The sequence below is a fragment of the Lemur catta genome, chromosome 1, assembly GCF_020740605.2.
Source record: "Lemur catta isolate mLemCat1 chromosome 1, mLemCat1.pri, whole genome shotgun sequence".
In the NCBI taxonomy this organism is placed as follows: domain Eukaryota; kingdom Metazoa; phylum Chordata; class Mammalia; order Primates; family Lemuridae; genus Lemur; species Lemur catta.
In genome coordinates, this window is record NC_059128.1 from 137,185,804 (window position 1) to 137,204,105 (window position 18,302).

At 33.7% G+C, this 18,302-nt stretch overlaps 1 protein-coding gene across 1 annotated transcript in view; it reads left to right on the forward strand.

Annotated features, from left to right (window-relative positions):
• The window catches only part of LOC123642207 (ankyrin repeat domain-containing protein 26-like), a gene marked incomplete at its 3' end in the record, with an annotated part of 29,534 nt that extends 12,789 nt beyond the window's left edge, over positions 1–16,745 (forward strand). Inside the window, 11 exon segments of the mRNA XM_045557147.1 lie at positions 534–671; positions 2,214–2,232; positions 2,235–2,309; positions 2,312–2,986; positions 2,989–3,149; positions 4,513–4,665; positions 7,395–7,685; positions 8,247–8,461; positions 10,295–10,529; positions 15,422–15,467; positions 16,627–16,745. Of these exon segments, the coding sequence (XP_045413103.1) occupies positions 534–671; positions 2,214–2,232; positions 2,235–2,309; positions 2,312–2,986; positions 2,989–3,149; positions 4,513–4,665; positions 7,395–7,685; positions 8,247–8,461; positions 10,295–10,529; positions 15,422–15,467; positions 16,627–16,745 (2,127 nt within the window).
• Between the last annotated feature and the right edge of the window lie 1,557 nt (positions 16,746–18,302).

Below are 18,302 nucleotides of genomic sequence, written 5' to 3' on the forward strand. Positions count from 1 at the left end.
TATTTCTAACTTTATTTCATCAATAATACTTGTAATGGTCTTATGATTTGATATATGTTATTTAGGTTTAAAACAAAGCAAAAAGGTTATCTCATCTTAGAAATGAGCTATGACATTGATAGCTAAAATTATTTATTATAAATCTTGGCATGTAATGGATGCTCAATATATGAAGGAATGGAGGGTAAGTTGAGTTTAATTATTAACATAAATGTTAATTTAGGTATTTTTATGTTAGAATACAAGCAAAATAGCTTTGAACCTATAATGAAACTATTCTAATGTTTTGTAAAGAAATTTTTTCCACAATACCGTATTTACTGTATTTAATAACTGTTTTTTTGCTCTTTGATGAATTTAGCTCTGTCATTTATACAATTAAAATTTGAGTGATTCTTGAGGGATAAAGGTCCTTGCATTTTAATAGGCTCCTTACTTTTAACAGTTTTTTTTTTAAGATTCTGCTTTTAATTAACCTTTTAGACTTTTTTTCAAAACAGTGCTGTTATACCAAAAACTTAATATCTCTGTAGGTTACACAAGAGCGAAATGATACCCAGAGGCAACTTTTTCAAGAACAGAATGCCAAAATAATGCAAGATGAGATTCCGAACAATCAGCTTTGCAAACAAAAGAACCTAGAAATGGCTCTAAAGAAAATGAATTCTGAGGTATTTTCTTTGGTCATTTTCACATATCTGTGTTTATGTATTTGTATGTGTGTATATTTTAAAAAAACAGTTATCTGCATCTTGGAATGTAGAGAGGATTTTTAAGCGATATATGTGTGTATATATATTTTGGGGGTGGGAGTGGGGGTGGTATTTTTGGCCCATTGCATACAGTGATGTTCTTGGTTCAGCTCCGTTTGTCTGCAACAGTCAAGTGGTAACATTCACAGTGGCCTCATCCAAAGAAGAGGCTTTTAATATTTTCCAAAGGAATTGATGATCTTTCCATTATCTCAAGACCCTTGCTACTAACAGTAAATGTTCTAGTTTTTGGAAGTTATTTTATTGCCTTGATATATTAATGCAGAGGTTAGTTCATTATTTCCTCTGACAGGTAAGGAGGAAACCGATTGCCAATTCATAGACGGTATTTTCGATGTTATTCTCCTCACTTTTGAGAAGAATAACAGTTTCTTCCTCATGGTATCTTATTTCAGTACAAGGAGCTTTGAAAACAATGATATGCCATAATATATACTTAGTAATAATTTATTGATAAGTATTTTGGTCCTAGTAAAATAGTTAACTGTATTTGCCCCTATTTTACATTGATTACTGTTTCAAGCATTGTGAAGAGAGAACAAAACGTATTGCAATAGCAAATATTTTCATGATTTTCTAAGAGCTCTTAGAGTAAGATAAAATTATATTTTATATATTTTAAATATTTTATATATTTTATTATATTTTAAAATTATTTTATATATTATATTTTACATAAAATTTATATTTTATCTTATTTGCCATTAATGTTTTGAAATAAAAGACATCTTTAATATTTATATATTTACACCACAGAAGTAACACTGATTTGGTGGAGGATCACTAGAAATAGAGTCAGAGAGCTGGGGGACATCCTGCAGCTTGCTTTTATTTTTAACCTCTCCTTTTCAGAGTTGTGATAACCAAATGAGTTCATTGATGTGTATAGAAGTGCTCAGTACAATGCCTAGATTTTTGTCAGTAAATGTAATTCTTATAACTGATTATAAAAATGTCAGAAAAGTAGATTATTTATAGAACATTCTCAGGAAATAGGAACTTAAAGAAATTTGGGAAATTTCATCTGTCCAAATATATGCAGAGCTAAGATTCTTACTATAAGGTATAGGTCAGATATCAGAATGTAAACCCAAATTTTTTAATGGAGTCAAAGTTGTTAATGTTTTATTTTATGCCTTAGAGTTTGTTGTAATTCAGAGAAAGGTTTTCCAATTCTGAGATTCTTAAAAATTCTCTAGTGATATAATTTTTACTTTCATGGATTCATTGTCTTCAAATAAAGTTTTGAACTTTTGGGAATTTATGCTCAGTAAAGTTTAAGGTTTTGATCCAACTTTTTGTCTAGTTGGATATCCACTTATTATAGACCTTTCATTGTATAAATGTACAGGGTATTCTTTAATTTCAGTGGAAATCATGATATGCCATTTTATTGAGTGCTAGCTAAAAGGGTTTTTTTATTGTTGTTGTTTTACTTAGATTTCTCATAGTAATGAAAAAGAAAAGATATGTTGCGTAAAAATCACATGTTGGAGAATGAAATTGTCAGGCTAAGACTGGAAATATATACAATAAAAAAAATACCCAGAAAATAGAAAAGAAATACTTTAAGGACATTAAAATTGTGAAAGAAAAGAATGATGACCTTCAAAACACCATGAAACTGAATGGGGAAGCATTAACAAAAACAGTATCCCAGTATAGTGGACAACTGCATGTTCTGACAACTGAGAATACAATGCTGAATTCTAAACTGAAGAGTGAAAAACAATACAAGGAAAGACTGGATACAGAAGTTGAATCATACCATTCTAGACTGGCTGCTGCGTTACGTGATCATGATGAAAGTCAGACATTAAAAAGAGACTTAGAACTTAGTTTCCAGAGAGCAAGAGATGAGTGGTTTGAGTTACAGGACAAGATTAATTGTGAGATGTCTAACCTGAAAGATAAAAATGTGACTCTTTCTCAACAACTTTCTAAAGCTAAATGTAAATTCAGTAGCCTAGAAATTGAGCTCAGTCACCCGAGAGATTCTCTCAGACAAAAAACTTTGGTTGTACAAGGAGACCTTAGCCAAACACAGTGTCAAATGGAGGAAGTTGAACATATGTATCAAAATGAACACAGTAAAGTTAATAAACACATGGGCAAGGAATCTGTAGATGAGGGATTATCTCAACTACACAGTGAAAATATGTTGCTTTGACAGCAACTGGAAGATGCTCACAATGAAGCTGATGATAACAAAAAGAAATTAATATCCAAGACGAATTTCATGTTATTGTAAAAAAACACCAAGCTGAAGGTGAAAGGCAAAAGCTTGTGCTACAAGAGAGAAATGACTTAATCAATGAATGTAATCATTTAAAAGAAAGACTGCACCAATATGAAAAAGAGAAGGCAGAAAGAGAAGTAAATATCAAGAAATATAAATATTTTTCACCTTTTCTGAAAGAAAATTTAAAATAATATTTGGTTATGGCTAAATGTTGAATCTAGTTGAATAAAAATATATAGATTATATTTCTTTCCAGCAAATAAGAACTGAGAGTTGCTTTACTTTGAGTAAAGACATTGTGTCACCTATGAAATTTTAAGAGGTTAAGTTACAAATTATTAATAGATATGGACTAATAGTAGTAATATATTCTTATACTGCTGAATTAATAGTTTTAATGTCTTTATGTTGCCACATTTTAAGATCATAATGAAGCAGACAAGCAGAAATTCTCGTACCTGAAATGAGTATTTTGGAATTAAGTGGATTACTTCGACAGTTAATTCCAGACTTTTCAGATGATTGGAAGTGTATTGCTATACCTCATAATGATTTTCCATCAGTAGCTTTTTATATATCTTAGTTACTATAATTTTATTTTTAATCATGTCAATTTGACTTAAGTCTAAAAGTATTTCAATCTCAAATTATGTATTGTTAACGACTCTCAAATCTTTAAAGGCCGCTACTTTTGATTAAATCATAATTGGGGACTAATGTGAATTTTAGCAAAACCATATTTGATTTAATCTTCCCACTGGTATTTATAGTTTACTTTTAATGTTTTTATAAATAATTTGCCCATTATTTTCATCTCAAGGCCAAATGACCATCATTTGGATATACCGGGTATAACTTTGTCCAGTACAAGAACAGTTGTAGCTATCCGTGATTTATTAGTTTACCATTGGGTCCCCGTTTTCAGAGTGGTGAGGGGTGGAAGGGTTCACATCTAGCAGGAATGCAGTGAGTAGGGGAGAGAGTTGTAGGAGCTTGAGGTCAGAGAGGGAGATGGAGTTCAGGTTACCTAGAGTCTTGAAGACCATTAGAATTTTACCTTTATTCTGAGATAGGAATCTATTGCAAGGGTTTCAGCGGACGATTGAATATGTGAGGAACTCTGAGGTTGATTTGGGCTTTTAATAAAGAAGGGGAAGATATTTCACAGTGTAGAATTTACCATGACCAGTCCCACCCACATACTTATTTCTTTTCAAGACTCCGGTTGGTTGTTAAGCATTTCACATTCACGGGGAACGGATGAGTAATGGGCTGAATCTGTTGTCTGAGTGACAGAGTACCAACTTAACAGGAAGATAACACCTTCTGTGACCTTAACTGAATTCCCTGATAAATGAGAACATGTACACATGAGGAAAAGAAGGTTAATTGATGTATGGTGATATTTTTCAAAGTATATATGTTAGAGTTAAATATTATTAACGTGATTAAATAATAAGTTGACTTATAACATGAGTAACAGGATTATCTTATCAGGTAGTTCTGAGACAACTTCAACAAGAACTGGGTGTTACCCTGAAAAATCTACCTACATCAGAAGCTTCGCTAGAGGTTGCCTCACATTGTCACACTCATTTAGAAGATGAGACAGAGGATTCAAAGAAGAAATTAGATCAAAGCAGAGGTCAAGTATGTATTGAATTTAACATGTCAACAGTTAATCTATAGCTGGGTGAATAACAAAGTGTGTAGCACACTAATTTCTATGGCAGCTTTCTTTTTTATTTTCATTATAATTAATTTTATTGTAATTTTATTATCTTTATAATACCCTTCTTAAAGTCTGACTTTCATTCTACCATTTTTTAAATAATTACATTTTTTCTCTTAATATTTACCCTTAGGAAAGTTGAGAATTATACATCTTTTGTAACATAAGCTGAGAGACATTTTTTTCTGTTAAACACTATTTTTTAGTGATTTCTCTTTTGCCATGGTGAGGCAAGCTAGAGTAAATCAGAGGATAATGTTGAATGGAATTTTCCAGAGAATTGTCTTATTTCTTATTGTTACTTTTATCAGTGGATACAGAATCTGTGTATATTTATTTCATGGATTTCAGGATAACCTGTACAAATCTGTTCTCCAAAATGCATATGTTTAGATTAATTTATAAACTAAAAAGAGAGGCATGTTCATTCCGCCTTCATTTTAAATGTATTATAAAAGCATAGAAATATTCAGATCATATAGGATATATATATCCAAATATAGAAACACAGAATTAAGAAAAGTATCTAGATGCTAGCATTGAGTTTTTAAAAACAACTTTATTGAGATATAATTCACATACCACACAGTTCACCCATTTAAAATGTACAACACACTGTCTCTTAAACAGCAGTCCCCAACCTTTTTTGGCATCAAGGACCAGTTTCATGAAAGACAATTTTTCCACAGATCTTTGGGGGAGGTAGGGGAATGGTTTTGGGATGATTCAAGCACATTACATTTATTGTGCAGTCCAACCTCTCTGCTAATGATACTCTGTATTTGCAGTCGCTCCCCAGCGCTAGCATCACCGCCTCAGCTCCACCTCAGATCATCAGGCATTAGATTCTCATAAGGAGCCGTAACCTAGATCCCTCACACGTGCAGTTTACAGTAGGGTTTGTGCTCCTGTGAGAATCTAGTGCTGCCACTGATCTGACAGGAGGCGGAGCTCAGGTGCTGATGCAAGGATGGGGAGCGGCTGTGAATACAGATGAAGCTTCCCTCGCTCACCTGCTGCTCACATCCTGCTGTGCAGCCCTGTTCCTAACAGGCCATCAGTGGCCCAGGAGTTGGGGACTTAAGTCTTAATATTTTCGTAGAGTTGTGTAACCATCACCATAGTCAATTAGAACATTTTCATCACTATGAAAATCCTGCATGTTTCAGTAGTTTTTATTTTTTATGGGCAGCAACCCATATTTAGTATCAGTGTCTGCATCAGTTACCTATTGCTGTATAATAAACTCCAAAATTCATAGTCTCAAAACATTTATTTTGTTCATAATCTGCAGTTTTAGGCAAGGCTTAGTGGGGCCAGCTCATTTCTTCTCCACTTGGCATCAGCTGTGGTGACTTGACACTGGGGACTAGAATCATTGAAAGGCTTGTTCATTCACATCTGTCAGTTGGAGTTGGCTTTTGGCTGGGACTTGAGCTGGGGCAGCCAGCTGGAACAGCTTCCCAAGGATTCACCGTGTGACATGGGCTTCCTCACAATGTGGTGGCTGGACAAGCTTCCCTAGAGAGAGAAAGTCAAGTGGAAGCTGTGTTATATCTTCTAACTTAACCTTAGAAGTCAACAGCAGTTCCACCATATTATATTCACTGGAAGCCGCTTACTAAGGCCAGCTCATGTTCAGGAGAGGAAATTTCATGGGAGAAATGTGAAACAATTTGTAGACATTTTAAAACCACCACTCCACTCACCTTTTTAAAGTCAAATAATCATTACATCTAAAGTAGAGTAGTTCTCTCCATCTCTGTACCACTGCAATTCCAACAGGGTTTTTGTTGTCTTTGCTATTGTTGATTATACTCCCTTATTTTATGTAAAGTAACAAAGGATTAAAACATAGTGTTACTGAATTAAGGCATTTTTGTTTTAAAAAAAAGTATAGATCATGTCACTAAACTTTTATACTGGGAGATGATTGCTAATTCCAAATTATTGCGTCTTGGAATGCAATTCAGATGAGCTTAAAACATTTGCTGTTTACAAAAAAAAAGGCTTATAGCATTAGAATCCATATTTACAGATTCGTTTTGTAAGGGTCTTCTTTTCTACTTTTTAAATATTTTTTTGTAGAGATGGAGTCTCACTGTGTTGCTCAGGCTGGTCTCAAACTCCTGGGCTAAAGTGATCCTTCTTTCTCAGCCTCCCAGAGTCCTGGGATTGTAGGTGTGAGCCACAGTGCTCAGCATTATTTTCAAAGCCTTATTCTGGAAACCATTTATTGACTTGGGCTTGACTAACTCAATATCATGTCCCTAAACTTTCTTTAGAAATTATGGGGAGTGATGATTCGGGTTAAGGGGTAAAAGATTTTCTACTAAGAGGTGACTTAGAATCATTTTAAGGAGGAAAGACATGAAACAATCATAGAAAAAGAATAGTCTAAGATCAAGTGCAAATGTTGCACGGCAAGGATGGTGACAGTAAAGAATATATTTTTGTGACTCCTGATGGTTTTAACTTTGTTCCTGATTTTCTGAGTAATTCAAGGGCCCATATTTTAAGAATCTGCAATAGTATAGATAACATTTTATTGAAACTGAATTTATTTCAAAACTTGTCAGTATTGTGTTAGTAGATCATTCTCAACCTACTTCCTTCATTACCAAACTATATAATTTTATTCATGCAGATTGATAAGCTTACGGCAGAACTGGAAACTGTATCTTTAAAATGTCAGCATCTGAGGGCAAAGAATCAAAGTCTTCAGCAGGAGTTATTGTCTATGAAAACAATACAGAAGAAATGTGAAAAACTACAGAAGAAGAATAATAACTTGGAACAAGAAGTAGTAAACCTCAGAAGTCATATGGGAATGAATATGGTAGAGCGTGGTCAAGTAGAACAGTATAAACGGGAAATTGAAGAAAGAGCAAGACAGGATATAGTAGAAAAATTAAAAGAAGTCAATCTATTTTTACAGGTTAGTTAATCAGTAAGGTGCTTTCATTTATTTCACTGCAAATTATATTTTGGATATGTATGTTTGTTTCCTCTACTTTCCTTATAACAATTTGTTTTGTAGATTTCGAGAAGGAAGGTGGCATCTGTTTCTCCCTTTAAATTTTTCAGTTTCCATTATTATAAGTAAACCAGACTGATGATTCTGTAACAAGATTATCAAGACCAGCTGGCATAAAACAGGGCTATTAGAAAAAGAAAAAAAATGTGATTTAGAAATTAGACCATACACTTGACTTGTTCTTAAGCTACAGTGTTCAAACTAAAAATTTTAAGTTGATTCTGTTACTCTTTGGATTATCGGATTACGTGAAATACCAACATAAGAATTATTATATTTTTTTATAATTCAGATTAAATTATGAATTTAGTTGATATTGATGAGAAATATTTTGAACTTTAGCTTCTTTTTTACATATTTAAAATTGCCTCTCTGAATCAGTGACTCAAAACTAAAGGTGACAAATATCTACTAATTATTTGAGTTATTATTTTTAAAATTTATCTTTTTAATTTCTTTTAGGCACAAGCATCATCTCAAGATAACTTAGAGCAGTTAAGAGACGATCATATCGCTTCAATACGTTATCAGATGGAACTCAAAATTAAAGATATGGAATCTGAAATGTCCAAAATGAAAACTCAAGAAGAATTTAATAAAGCTGAATTGAAACAATATAAGCAACTCTATCTAAAAGAATTAAAAGCTAAACAATCCTTGTCAGATAAACTAAACAAGTAAGTCAAAACATAGACTCATAGAAAATAAGCTCATTAATTTGCCTCAAAAGCACAGTTTTTATTGAGACTGACTCATGAGAGTAGTAGGAAGTGAAGACTAACTAGATAATATCATTTTGGAAAATGATGTTCATGAGTGAATTTATCTTTAAAATATTGGTCCAGGAGAGTTTATATCCCTCCTCTTTTTTTTTTTTCCCGTTTCCCCCTTAATATTCTTATATAGTTAAGCTGACTTATTAGTCTTTCAGAAAATTATTTTTTGAAGCTTTATAATTTAGGCAGTAATACTGTTATAAAATTGCTTGTCAGCATTTCCTTAAATAGAAATACTTACGAGTTTATCTATTTTTTGGAAGATTACATCTGGAACCGAACGAGTCAAGTGCTACCACTACTCTCTTGGCACATCCTGGCTCCCAGTCAATTAGGTTTCCTCGATTGTGATCTTTGGCATTGTCACTAGAGGGCGCCTTGAATCAAGCTATCTATCCTGTATAGTGTTTCCACTGCATAAAATCACACCTGTAAAATAGGGAATGATTAACTTAGGGATGAAGGGAAATATAATTCACAAAGTAGTTAAACATAATACCTTGGTCAGCCTGAGGGTCAGGCGTGTTGAAGACAGAAAGGACAGGTCCCACCTCTGGTGCCTTGGTAGCAATGTTAGCAGCTAATTTTCTTTGAAACTCCTTTAGTTTTTTTTGATCACCAACTCAGCTGTCTCCTTCTCCCCTAGAAACTGCTGCTCTGAATTATTCTTCAGTGCCAAATTCTTAATTTTCCCCAGTTAATGGGTGAAATGTACAAGGGTGGTGAAAGCAAATGCTTGGAAATGTCTTTGAGGGATAGTTTTTTACTACAAGTATTTCCAGATTTTTTTTTTCAGTTTTAGGTTTTTTTTTTGTTTGTTTGTTTTTTGTGTATGTTTAACACATGGGCTGCCACACTAGAAAGAATTTGTTTTTCCCTCGGGGCCATGGTATTTTACTATGAATATAGAATGAAAACTTTAAAAACAAAATGATCTTTTCTAATTTAATGAAAAATGTGTTATTTTTTATTGTTTTCTGTGCATAAGTTATATGGAATGCAATCCATGTTTCTAGAATTAAATTGTAACAATAGGAACATCAATAAGTAAGATTTTCATGAACCAACTGCAGGGTTTTGCACTGGGGCCACCCATCACATAACATGTATGTTACAGTGTGGCAGCATGAGTTGCCTGCACACCATGTGGCTCCCAAGGTAAAGAGACATCTGAGTTATATATGCTTCACGAGGCTCCAAGCTCAAAACTATTGTGAGTTAAATACAACTCACATGGCAGTTAATGTGGTAAGGAGTACAGTATGTTTTAATATATTTATACATAATGAAATAGTTATTATAGTCAAGGAAAGTAACATATTGATCATCTCACATAGTTACCCTTTAAATTCAAGTATTTCTGATGGCATCCTCAAGAATCTAACAAGGAGAACCATTCCAGAAGGCAGCAGGTGTGACCTGTAAGCCATACATCATTGATTGACATTTCTCTCTTCTCCCTACTTTCTTTGAATTATTTGTTAGAAATCCCCCTGGGAATATATGTATTTCTTTAGAATGACTTTAAAACTATACTTGCATGCAATAAGAATGCTCTGACACATTTTCAGTGATCAAACACTGTTAATTGGGAAACTTTATTTACTCTTATGGCAACTTTTTTAAAAAAATGCAAGTCATTTAGACATCATTTAGGGAAAAATGAAATATTATCCTAAGCTTTTCTTGTTTTTTTTTGTTTTGTTTTGTTTTGTTTTTTTGCTATCTTCACAGAAGTCACGAGAAGCTAGCAGAGGTCAGGTCTGAATTGCTTGTGGAGGAAGAGAAGAATAGATCTTTACGCCGCAGCCACACTCTTAGTTCAAGGCCAGTCCTAGAATCGCCTTGTTTTGGAAGTTTTCACGATACTTCAGCTCTCAGCGGAACATTTAGTCCAAGGGAAAACTTAGTGATCCCCACCTCTAGCCCACGGACTTCACATAACAGCCTACAGAACTACTTTACCATGGTTAGTTATATTTTCCTTTTTCTTTGTGTTTAATTATGTATTTTTTCTATTTCCCAAATGTTTATACAGTTTAGAAACTCATTTTCTAAATGTGGTTATACAGACACATCATACTAAAACAGTGTCCCTAGGATGTTAACTTTTTACTTGATGGAACATTGTGTCTCAACAGAATAGTAAGTTGCGTTTCTTCCCAAATAAAAACAGGCCCGTTTGCATCACCAAGGCAGTGCCTCTCTACTCTGAATTTTAACTCTGATCAAACTATTAGAATAGTTATGTTAATTGTTCATAGAGCAAGGACAAAGAAATGTATTTATTGTATTGTATGCTCTCTATAATTCCTCCTGTCTCCACTTCATTTCATCTACTTAGCAAAATGTCCAGTAGTCATTTTATCCTGTGAATGACTCAGGTAATCTCACAACTTCTTCCATTTCATTTTCTTTCATTCATTCATTTCACAAGGTCATTAAATATATGTGTGGCTCCGCACTTAATCCTTCAGCTCCTCAATCAGCAACCTGTTCCCCAGTTCTTTTCTCTGTGATAAAATACATGTATTTAATATTTAAAAACTGACAAATGTTAGTTTCCTTCATGTATTAGCTTATTTACAATTTGATATTGATTTGCAGTGGTTTAATGGAGAAACATTTGAGTGCACATTTATTTTATAATGTTTGCTCCTTAACGTAGAGAATGATATCAAATTTTAATTTAAAAACATCAAGTTACTGAAAGTATAATAACTATGGAAATGTTTATTTGTGTATGTGTGGTGTGTGTATATAGTTATCAAATCGGTCTCAAAAAGAGAATGCAGCATTATTTTCCTACCTGTAATCTCAAGTATAATTTAACAGCCTGTCAATAAGTTATTATTGAATGAGTGAACTTTATGTTTGTAATTTGGGGGCTTTGCTACTTTTATTGATTTCACTATATTTCCTTTTCTAAAATCGGATTCCTTTCAACTCTTCCCTTCTTTAAAGTGGGGGTTGCTTGGAAGAATGTGCAGTAAGATTATAAAATCAAGGAAGATGAAAACATTTAAGTGCTGTATGGTCATCTTGGGGCTGTGGTGGGGTAGGCAGCAAATGGCACTCCTCTCCGCTTCTGAGTTCGGAACACAAGAGTCAGACAGGTGGACATCAGCATCCTCGCTTTTTCACTGACTCATGATAACTAGTGGGAGGATGTGGCACAGATGTGCAGCCACAGGGGGCTTCTGAATACTTCATCTCAGATCAGGCACTACCCACACAGTTGTAAGAGGAGGGAACAGATGCCAGACACCTGTCCTGGGAGCAAGCTGCTCACTGCAGAGATGACAGTAGACCTGAATTCATGTCACTGTGCATCTTTTCAAAGAAGAGAGGCAGAGCCTAGCACACACGCTCGATGTGCCTCACCCAAATTCATCCATTAGATGAATCTTCCCTCCCCTCCAGAGGAAGGTAGAGTGGAAGTTCTCTCTTGGAAACTTGAGGCCATAGAAATGAAGGTTCTATCATTTAATTATGCCTGGATTTAAATTATAATTCCAGTTAAACCCATGTGTTTATATGTACCAACTAATGATGAGAAGTTAGAAGTATGCTAAATAGTAGAGAGAAATTTGTTTTGTGTTTTCAACTTTGCTATAAATATCCCACAACATGGATAATTTATTTGTTGATTGTTTTTGGTTAACCAAGTTTTAGTTGGAGAAAATGAATAGTTTTTTTAAGGAAGAATTTTCTCAATTTTGGCTGCCTTGGTTCAAGTAAAGTTTTTCTCCTACAAAGTTGCCTGTTCTGTAGTTTATAAAATTTTTTCTTTATTAATTGAATATAACAGAAGTTCTGATAATTTGTGTTGTTTAATTTCTATTCATAACTTTAGAACTTAAGAGTTTAAAGAACTACTTTTTCACGTCTCATGCCTACAGTATTGAGCTACATGAGAGTTGTACATATACATTTTTTCTGAGTTATATTTTAAAATTTATGTGTGTGTGTGTGCGTGTGTATAATATATATATATATATATATATATATATATATATATATATATTGCCTGTGTGGGTGTGTGAATATGAAGGAAGCAGCTGGCACACAACCCCAGGCTGAGTAAGAAGACGTAAAGTCCATTCCTGGCCTGTGGCTAATTGGCTTTGTGACCTTAGGCAAACTACAGTCTCTCTGAGCCTGTGTTGCTTTTATATAAATTTAGGGACTTTGACTAAATCAGTGACTTTAATACCTTTTTTTTTTTTGAAGAATGGAACTTTTATTTTAAAAAATCGCAAGTAATAATATATAGTAATAAGTAAAGCTGTCTGGGGGCTCTGAAGCGCAACTTCCTTATTCCTTATTTCTGCACTGTCCTCTGTGGAACCTTAGATTTCTGTGGGACATAGTTTGAAAACTACCAGTTTGGAGAGAATCCTTTTGATTAGCTAAAATTTGGTGGTACAAATTTTAGGTGGTCCTCCTGTGTATAATTTTCTCACCTTCTTATATGTTTTAAAAAATAGAAAAGTGTAAATGAAGTTGCAGATGTGCTGTCCTTATTGATGTTGGACTTCAAGCTACCTCCACCCTTGGAAGTAATCCCCAGCTAGAAATAAACAGAAAGGCCACAGAGAAAAGAGGAATATTTTTATTAAAAATGGTTTATGTATTTTACTCCATAAGGAGCTGATATAGCTTTTGATTTAGTATTATGCATAAAAGGAAGCGTAGCAGTTTATTTATTTATTTTTAATTTCCTCTGGCAAGGTTCAGTTTCTCCTAAGCTATTGCTCAGTCTACACACTTGAAAAGCCATGGAGAAAAACAGCCATTGACGACACCCTGCCTAACTGACTAGGACAGTGATTAATGTCAACAAGACATTTTAATCTCCTTTTTTTCCTTCCATAATCTGTATCAGGCACTGCATTAAGTTATTCAACTGGAGACAACAATTTTGAATTTCTATTAAGGGAACTATGAGGAAAATGTGTAATTTAGTGGGAAAATAAGAATAAAATGAAAGGAACTTTTAAAAAGTCTCTTAATATTTGCTAGTTTTCACATGTGAATATGGACAAAACCACCCCAGCCTCCTGCAAGCCAGGACTCAACCTCCTTGAGCACCATTGACATTCCAGACCCTTTTCCTCAGCTTCTGGGTGTCCCTCCCAGAGCAGCTCCCTCGCTGTGGCCTGGGTCTGTCCCTTTTCCCTGGAGCTTTTGTATCTGACCTGGTATCTCTTTCCCAAAGGCAGTTGCCCTCAGCAGTCACTTATGTGGTTGGTGAAGTATTCAAGGGTCAGGGAAAGGCTGACAGAGAATTTATGTAGGTGGAGGCCACTTCCAGGTTGGAGTGGAGGCAGTGATTTCTCCCAAGTGCTCTTTAAAAGTTAGGAGAAAATAATGCCTTTGCTTGTATTTGTTATAAAAAAAGTATGGTCCATTTAGAGACTTAAGACTTCCTTAGTACAAAAGTAAGCAATTTTCATTTTTATCTAAGTAAAATTTATGTATTTTAAAAGTATTTGTGACTGGAATATAAAGAAATAATAAAATTGATTATACATATGAAGTAAATATTTCTGAGAAGAGCTTTTGGGGGAAAATATAATAACATTACATTAGGAGTTCCTTATTTCAAGTCATGTAAAAATGTACATTTTACATAGTGTTTATTAATGGTAATATAAGAGCCTTTCAATAATGGCTTCTCCGTTTATCTGGTGTTGAGTTGTTACTTTTACAAGATCTGCCTAGTAATTCTGTTTTCACCTTATTCGTTTTATAAAGACTATCTATAATATTATAGTAACAGAAATGTTATGGTAAACAGTGCCTCAAAATACTGGTAAACCTGTTAGTCAGAAAAATTTGTCTTCACACCTAAAATTTGTAAAGGCATCGGATAGCCTATTATCATTATCACCACAAAGTATTTGTTGAGTTCACTATGCTATTTCAGACCCTGTTCTGGGCATTTAGGGAGATAATACTTTTTATACGAAGATTAAAATAAGAGCACTCTAGATGGGAAGACTTGCAATATAGTTGAAAATATTCTCACACATTTCATAATTAGGTAGATAACTATAACTAGTCAGATGTTTCAAAATTGGTAGTAATTTCCGAAAAGAAATCAAAGTTACAATTAAAGAACTATATGTATTGTCCTTGTGTCTAATTCTAGAACGTCATGAATCGAAGCAACTAAGTTTAAAAAATGGGTGGTAACCTGTATTTATCCTTTCTTAAGCGAATTTTCTGAAATCTTTATGTCCATATGAATAAATAAATGTTAATTATGATATAGATAGCATAATATTTTTACTTAATCTTTTGCCAGTAGAATTTTCACGTGACATTATGACAGTACCACTTTCTTCATGTATGTATTATATTTAAGATTCTGTGCTGAAAAATTAATAGCATAGAACACACTTTACAATCTTAATTTTCTGAAAGTGAAGAGGGGAGAGTTCATTTTAAGGAAAAATCTGTTAAAGTAAAAAAACTGATGAAACCTTTATAAAGGGCAGAGTTTTGCTAAGAATTAAGTGATGCATTCTTTGCAAAATATGACTTGAATTGTTTAACGTTTATGCTAATAAGGGAAAACATCACCCTTCTGAAATGATGTATATTCAATAGATCAATATTATTTGTATTTTTATCAGATTAATCTAAGTAGCATTATAATAGGTATCTTCTGTTATCTAAACATAAAATAGGTAGGAATTTTATTTACTTTTGTGATTATGTCTCTAAGCAATCCGCAAGTCAGGTCTAGTCTCTAAAAGTAATAAAGGCCACATTTTGTAAGTGATATATCATTCCCATAATAATGTCTCTTGTTTAACTTAAAAGTTATAAATAATACTTCACTTATTTCAGATGCAGCTGGAGTTTGAAAAAAATATAACTAGAGAACTAGAAGAAGGTATGTTGCCAAAATTTATGAATGAAATTCAGATTAATTAATTGATTTCTGAAATAAATTGTCAATACAAATGACATCCCTTTCCATTGTTTGGTTAATAGATACTGCATTAAATATTTTTTCTTTTACACATGCAATGAAAGGTGTAAAAACAAACATTCATAACTAGGAGTATACTTACGTCTCATTAATTCATCATTTTCCATAGCTTTAAAAAAATTTCACGAAGTCTGTACATCTCTTTTTTTCTGGCTCTATGCTTTCTTCACTTCTGCCATCCCTGTGGAACTGCCAGCCAGTGGCTGAAATGATTCCCAGAAAACAAAGCCATCATCAGCTTCTCAGGTTTACAGTAGTGATTTAAAGCCAGAAGACCCCAGATTCATCTAATAACACTTAGTGAAGCAATTACAGTTGACAAGCAGTCACTTGACAGGTGACATTTTAAATCTCTAGTCATTTCCTTTGTCATTGGTTTACTTTTGCCCCCAGGAATAGTTCCAGATTCCTTAGCATGGAAGAAACATCCAAATCACCTGGACCAATTTGGTTCTTGTCAAGTTACTCAGCCTATCTCTTGCCACTGACTGTACTCTGCCCCTTTGCTCTAGCCTCTGGCCAAACTGGACCACTGAGAATTCCCCAGTGTCCTCCTCACCTCCAGCTCTTTGCACTTGCTACTCCATCTGCTATACTTCTTCCTTCTCCTCCAGGTATCAACCTACATATTGTCTCTACCCAAAAGACTCCAATATTGACACAAAACTGAGATAGATGACCCTTGTGTGTGTTTTAGTAGTGCCTTCTTTTATACCTGTCATGGTGTCTATGACTGTGTGGAGTTTTCTTAGGTTATAGTGTATGGTTACTGGGGGGTGGACTGTATCATCTTCATCTTGTAATTCTAGTGCTCTAGTACCTTGTCATAGTTGCTGAATAAATGATTGAACAATGAGAAAACCAGAAGCTCTGGTACTTACCCATAATGACAATTCAACGTGTAACTATGGGTAAATTATATTTCACGATAATTTTGTGCTATAGTTATACACACCTGTTTTTCATTCTTAGCACTGATTAACTTTTCAGCTTTTTTACTGACTTAGTTAGCTATGGAATCTTTTAGATAAACAATGTAATTCTTTTTTTTTCTTTCCAGAAAAAAAAAACGTTCCTACTAAATTGGAATCTAGATCCCATATAGCTTCTTCTGTAGAATCTACTGATGATCTTCTTAGGAAAGCATCTCAAGAATATGTACAGATTTTAAAAGAAAAGTATATGACCTGAAAAATAATAAAATTTATTTTCTGGACTGTTTACATGGCATTTTAATTATTTGCCATTGAATATATGACTTGAAAATCTTTATTAAAGGGTAAAATTTGTATCATATAAGTCTGATGAAAATTTATGTAGTGTTTTAAGTGATGTTTCTTGGCCTCTTTAACTAACTTTTAAGGAGATTTTACAAATGAAAACCACTTTAGAGACATGCCACTAGAAATCTTCCAAACTGAAGTTCCCGAATACCTGTACTGACTTTTTGCTTCAGTAAGGAAGCACCCAGGAAACAGTATTGTTAAAAATATAATAGTACTGACCAGGAGGGGAAAGAGGGACTGGGAAGTTATTGTTCAACAAGTATAGTTTCAGTTTGGAAGACGACAAAGTTCTTGACATGGATAGTAGTGATGGCTGCAAACAGTGTAGATGTACTTAATGTCACAGAACTGTATTCTTAAAAATGGTCAGAATGGTAATATATATGTTATATATTTTACCATCAAAAATATTCACCTGAAGAAAATAAAAAGCACTCTTAGGTAAGTACGTTGTGTGGCCAAGCTTAGGAATTACAGATGTAGAACATGAGTATAAACTGGTTCTGGGCAACTAAAAAAAATTGTCTATAACTTTGGTTCAGAGCCTAAGCTTGCTGTTACCTTCAGTCACTTCCAAATAGCTGAGGGTCAGATTCTTAAGTAAAGATCACTGTGTTGCAAGCTATGAATTACCCAGAGTCCATTATTTTTCCTTATTTCAAAGTGAGCATTTTGGAGAACAAAATAAAATCTCAATTTAATTTGAGGTGCTGGCCAAACATTGCTAAATGCAACACATTAATTTTGTTTATATTTACATTTATATTTATTTATTTTGCAAGTACTATTTAATATTTAATGAACATTGATCCCCCCAAACATTAATTAATTTAATTCCAGAAGCTTTCTGTGAAAACGCCACTTTAATAGGAGTTTTTTTCTGTATGAGTAGGGTTGCCAGATTTAGTACGATAAAGGTCTCCCATTAAATTTGAATTTCAGATAAACCACAAATACTTTTTTAGTTTATTTCTTATGTAATATCTGGGAACACTATGTGTGAAGAATCGTCATGCAGGATATTCGTCTAAATTAAGGAAGCTCATGCTGTTATTTTAAGCACCTTCTCATGTGGGTTATTTGATTTGTTAAGTTTCAGAGGCTAATTTATCAGTCTATAATTTAGGTCAAATGCAAAATTAAAGTGGTTTTATTTTCTACCCAATATTATAGGAATAAGGGGCTACTTGGCTACTGTTTCTCCTTTGCTTGTATGTTATATGTTTGCACGTTAGTTGTCTGTTGTTAAAAATGAGTATGATGCTTAGATTACTGCTTTAGTTTAAGTGTTGTTTCCTGGTTACAACTTATGCTTTCCATAAAATGCTCTATAATTGTCTATGTCTTTAACTGTATCTCTGGAGGTTGTTTCAGATGAGGAAAAATTGCTCAGGACTGAGATGTCAGATGAGCAGAAGTGGACAGGAAAAGGTGGTGGTTGTGTTCTGTG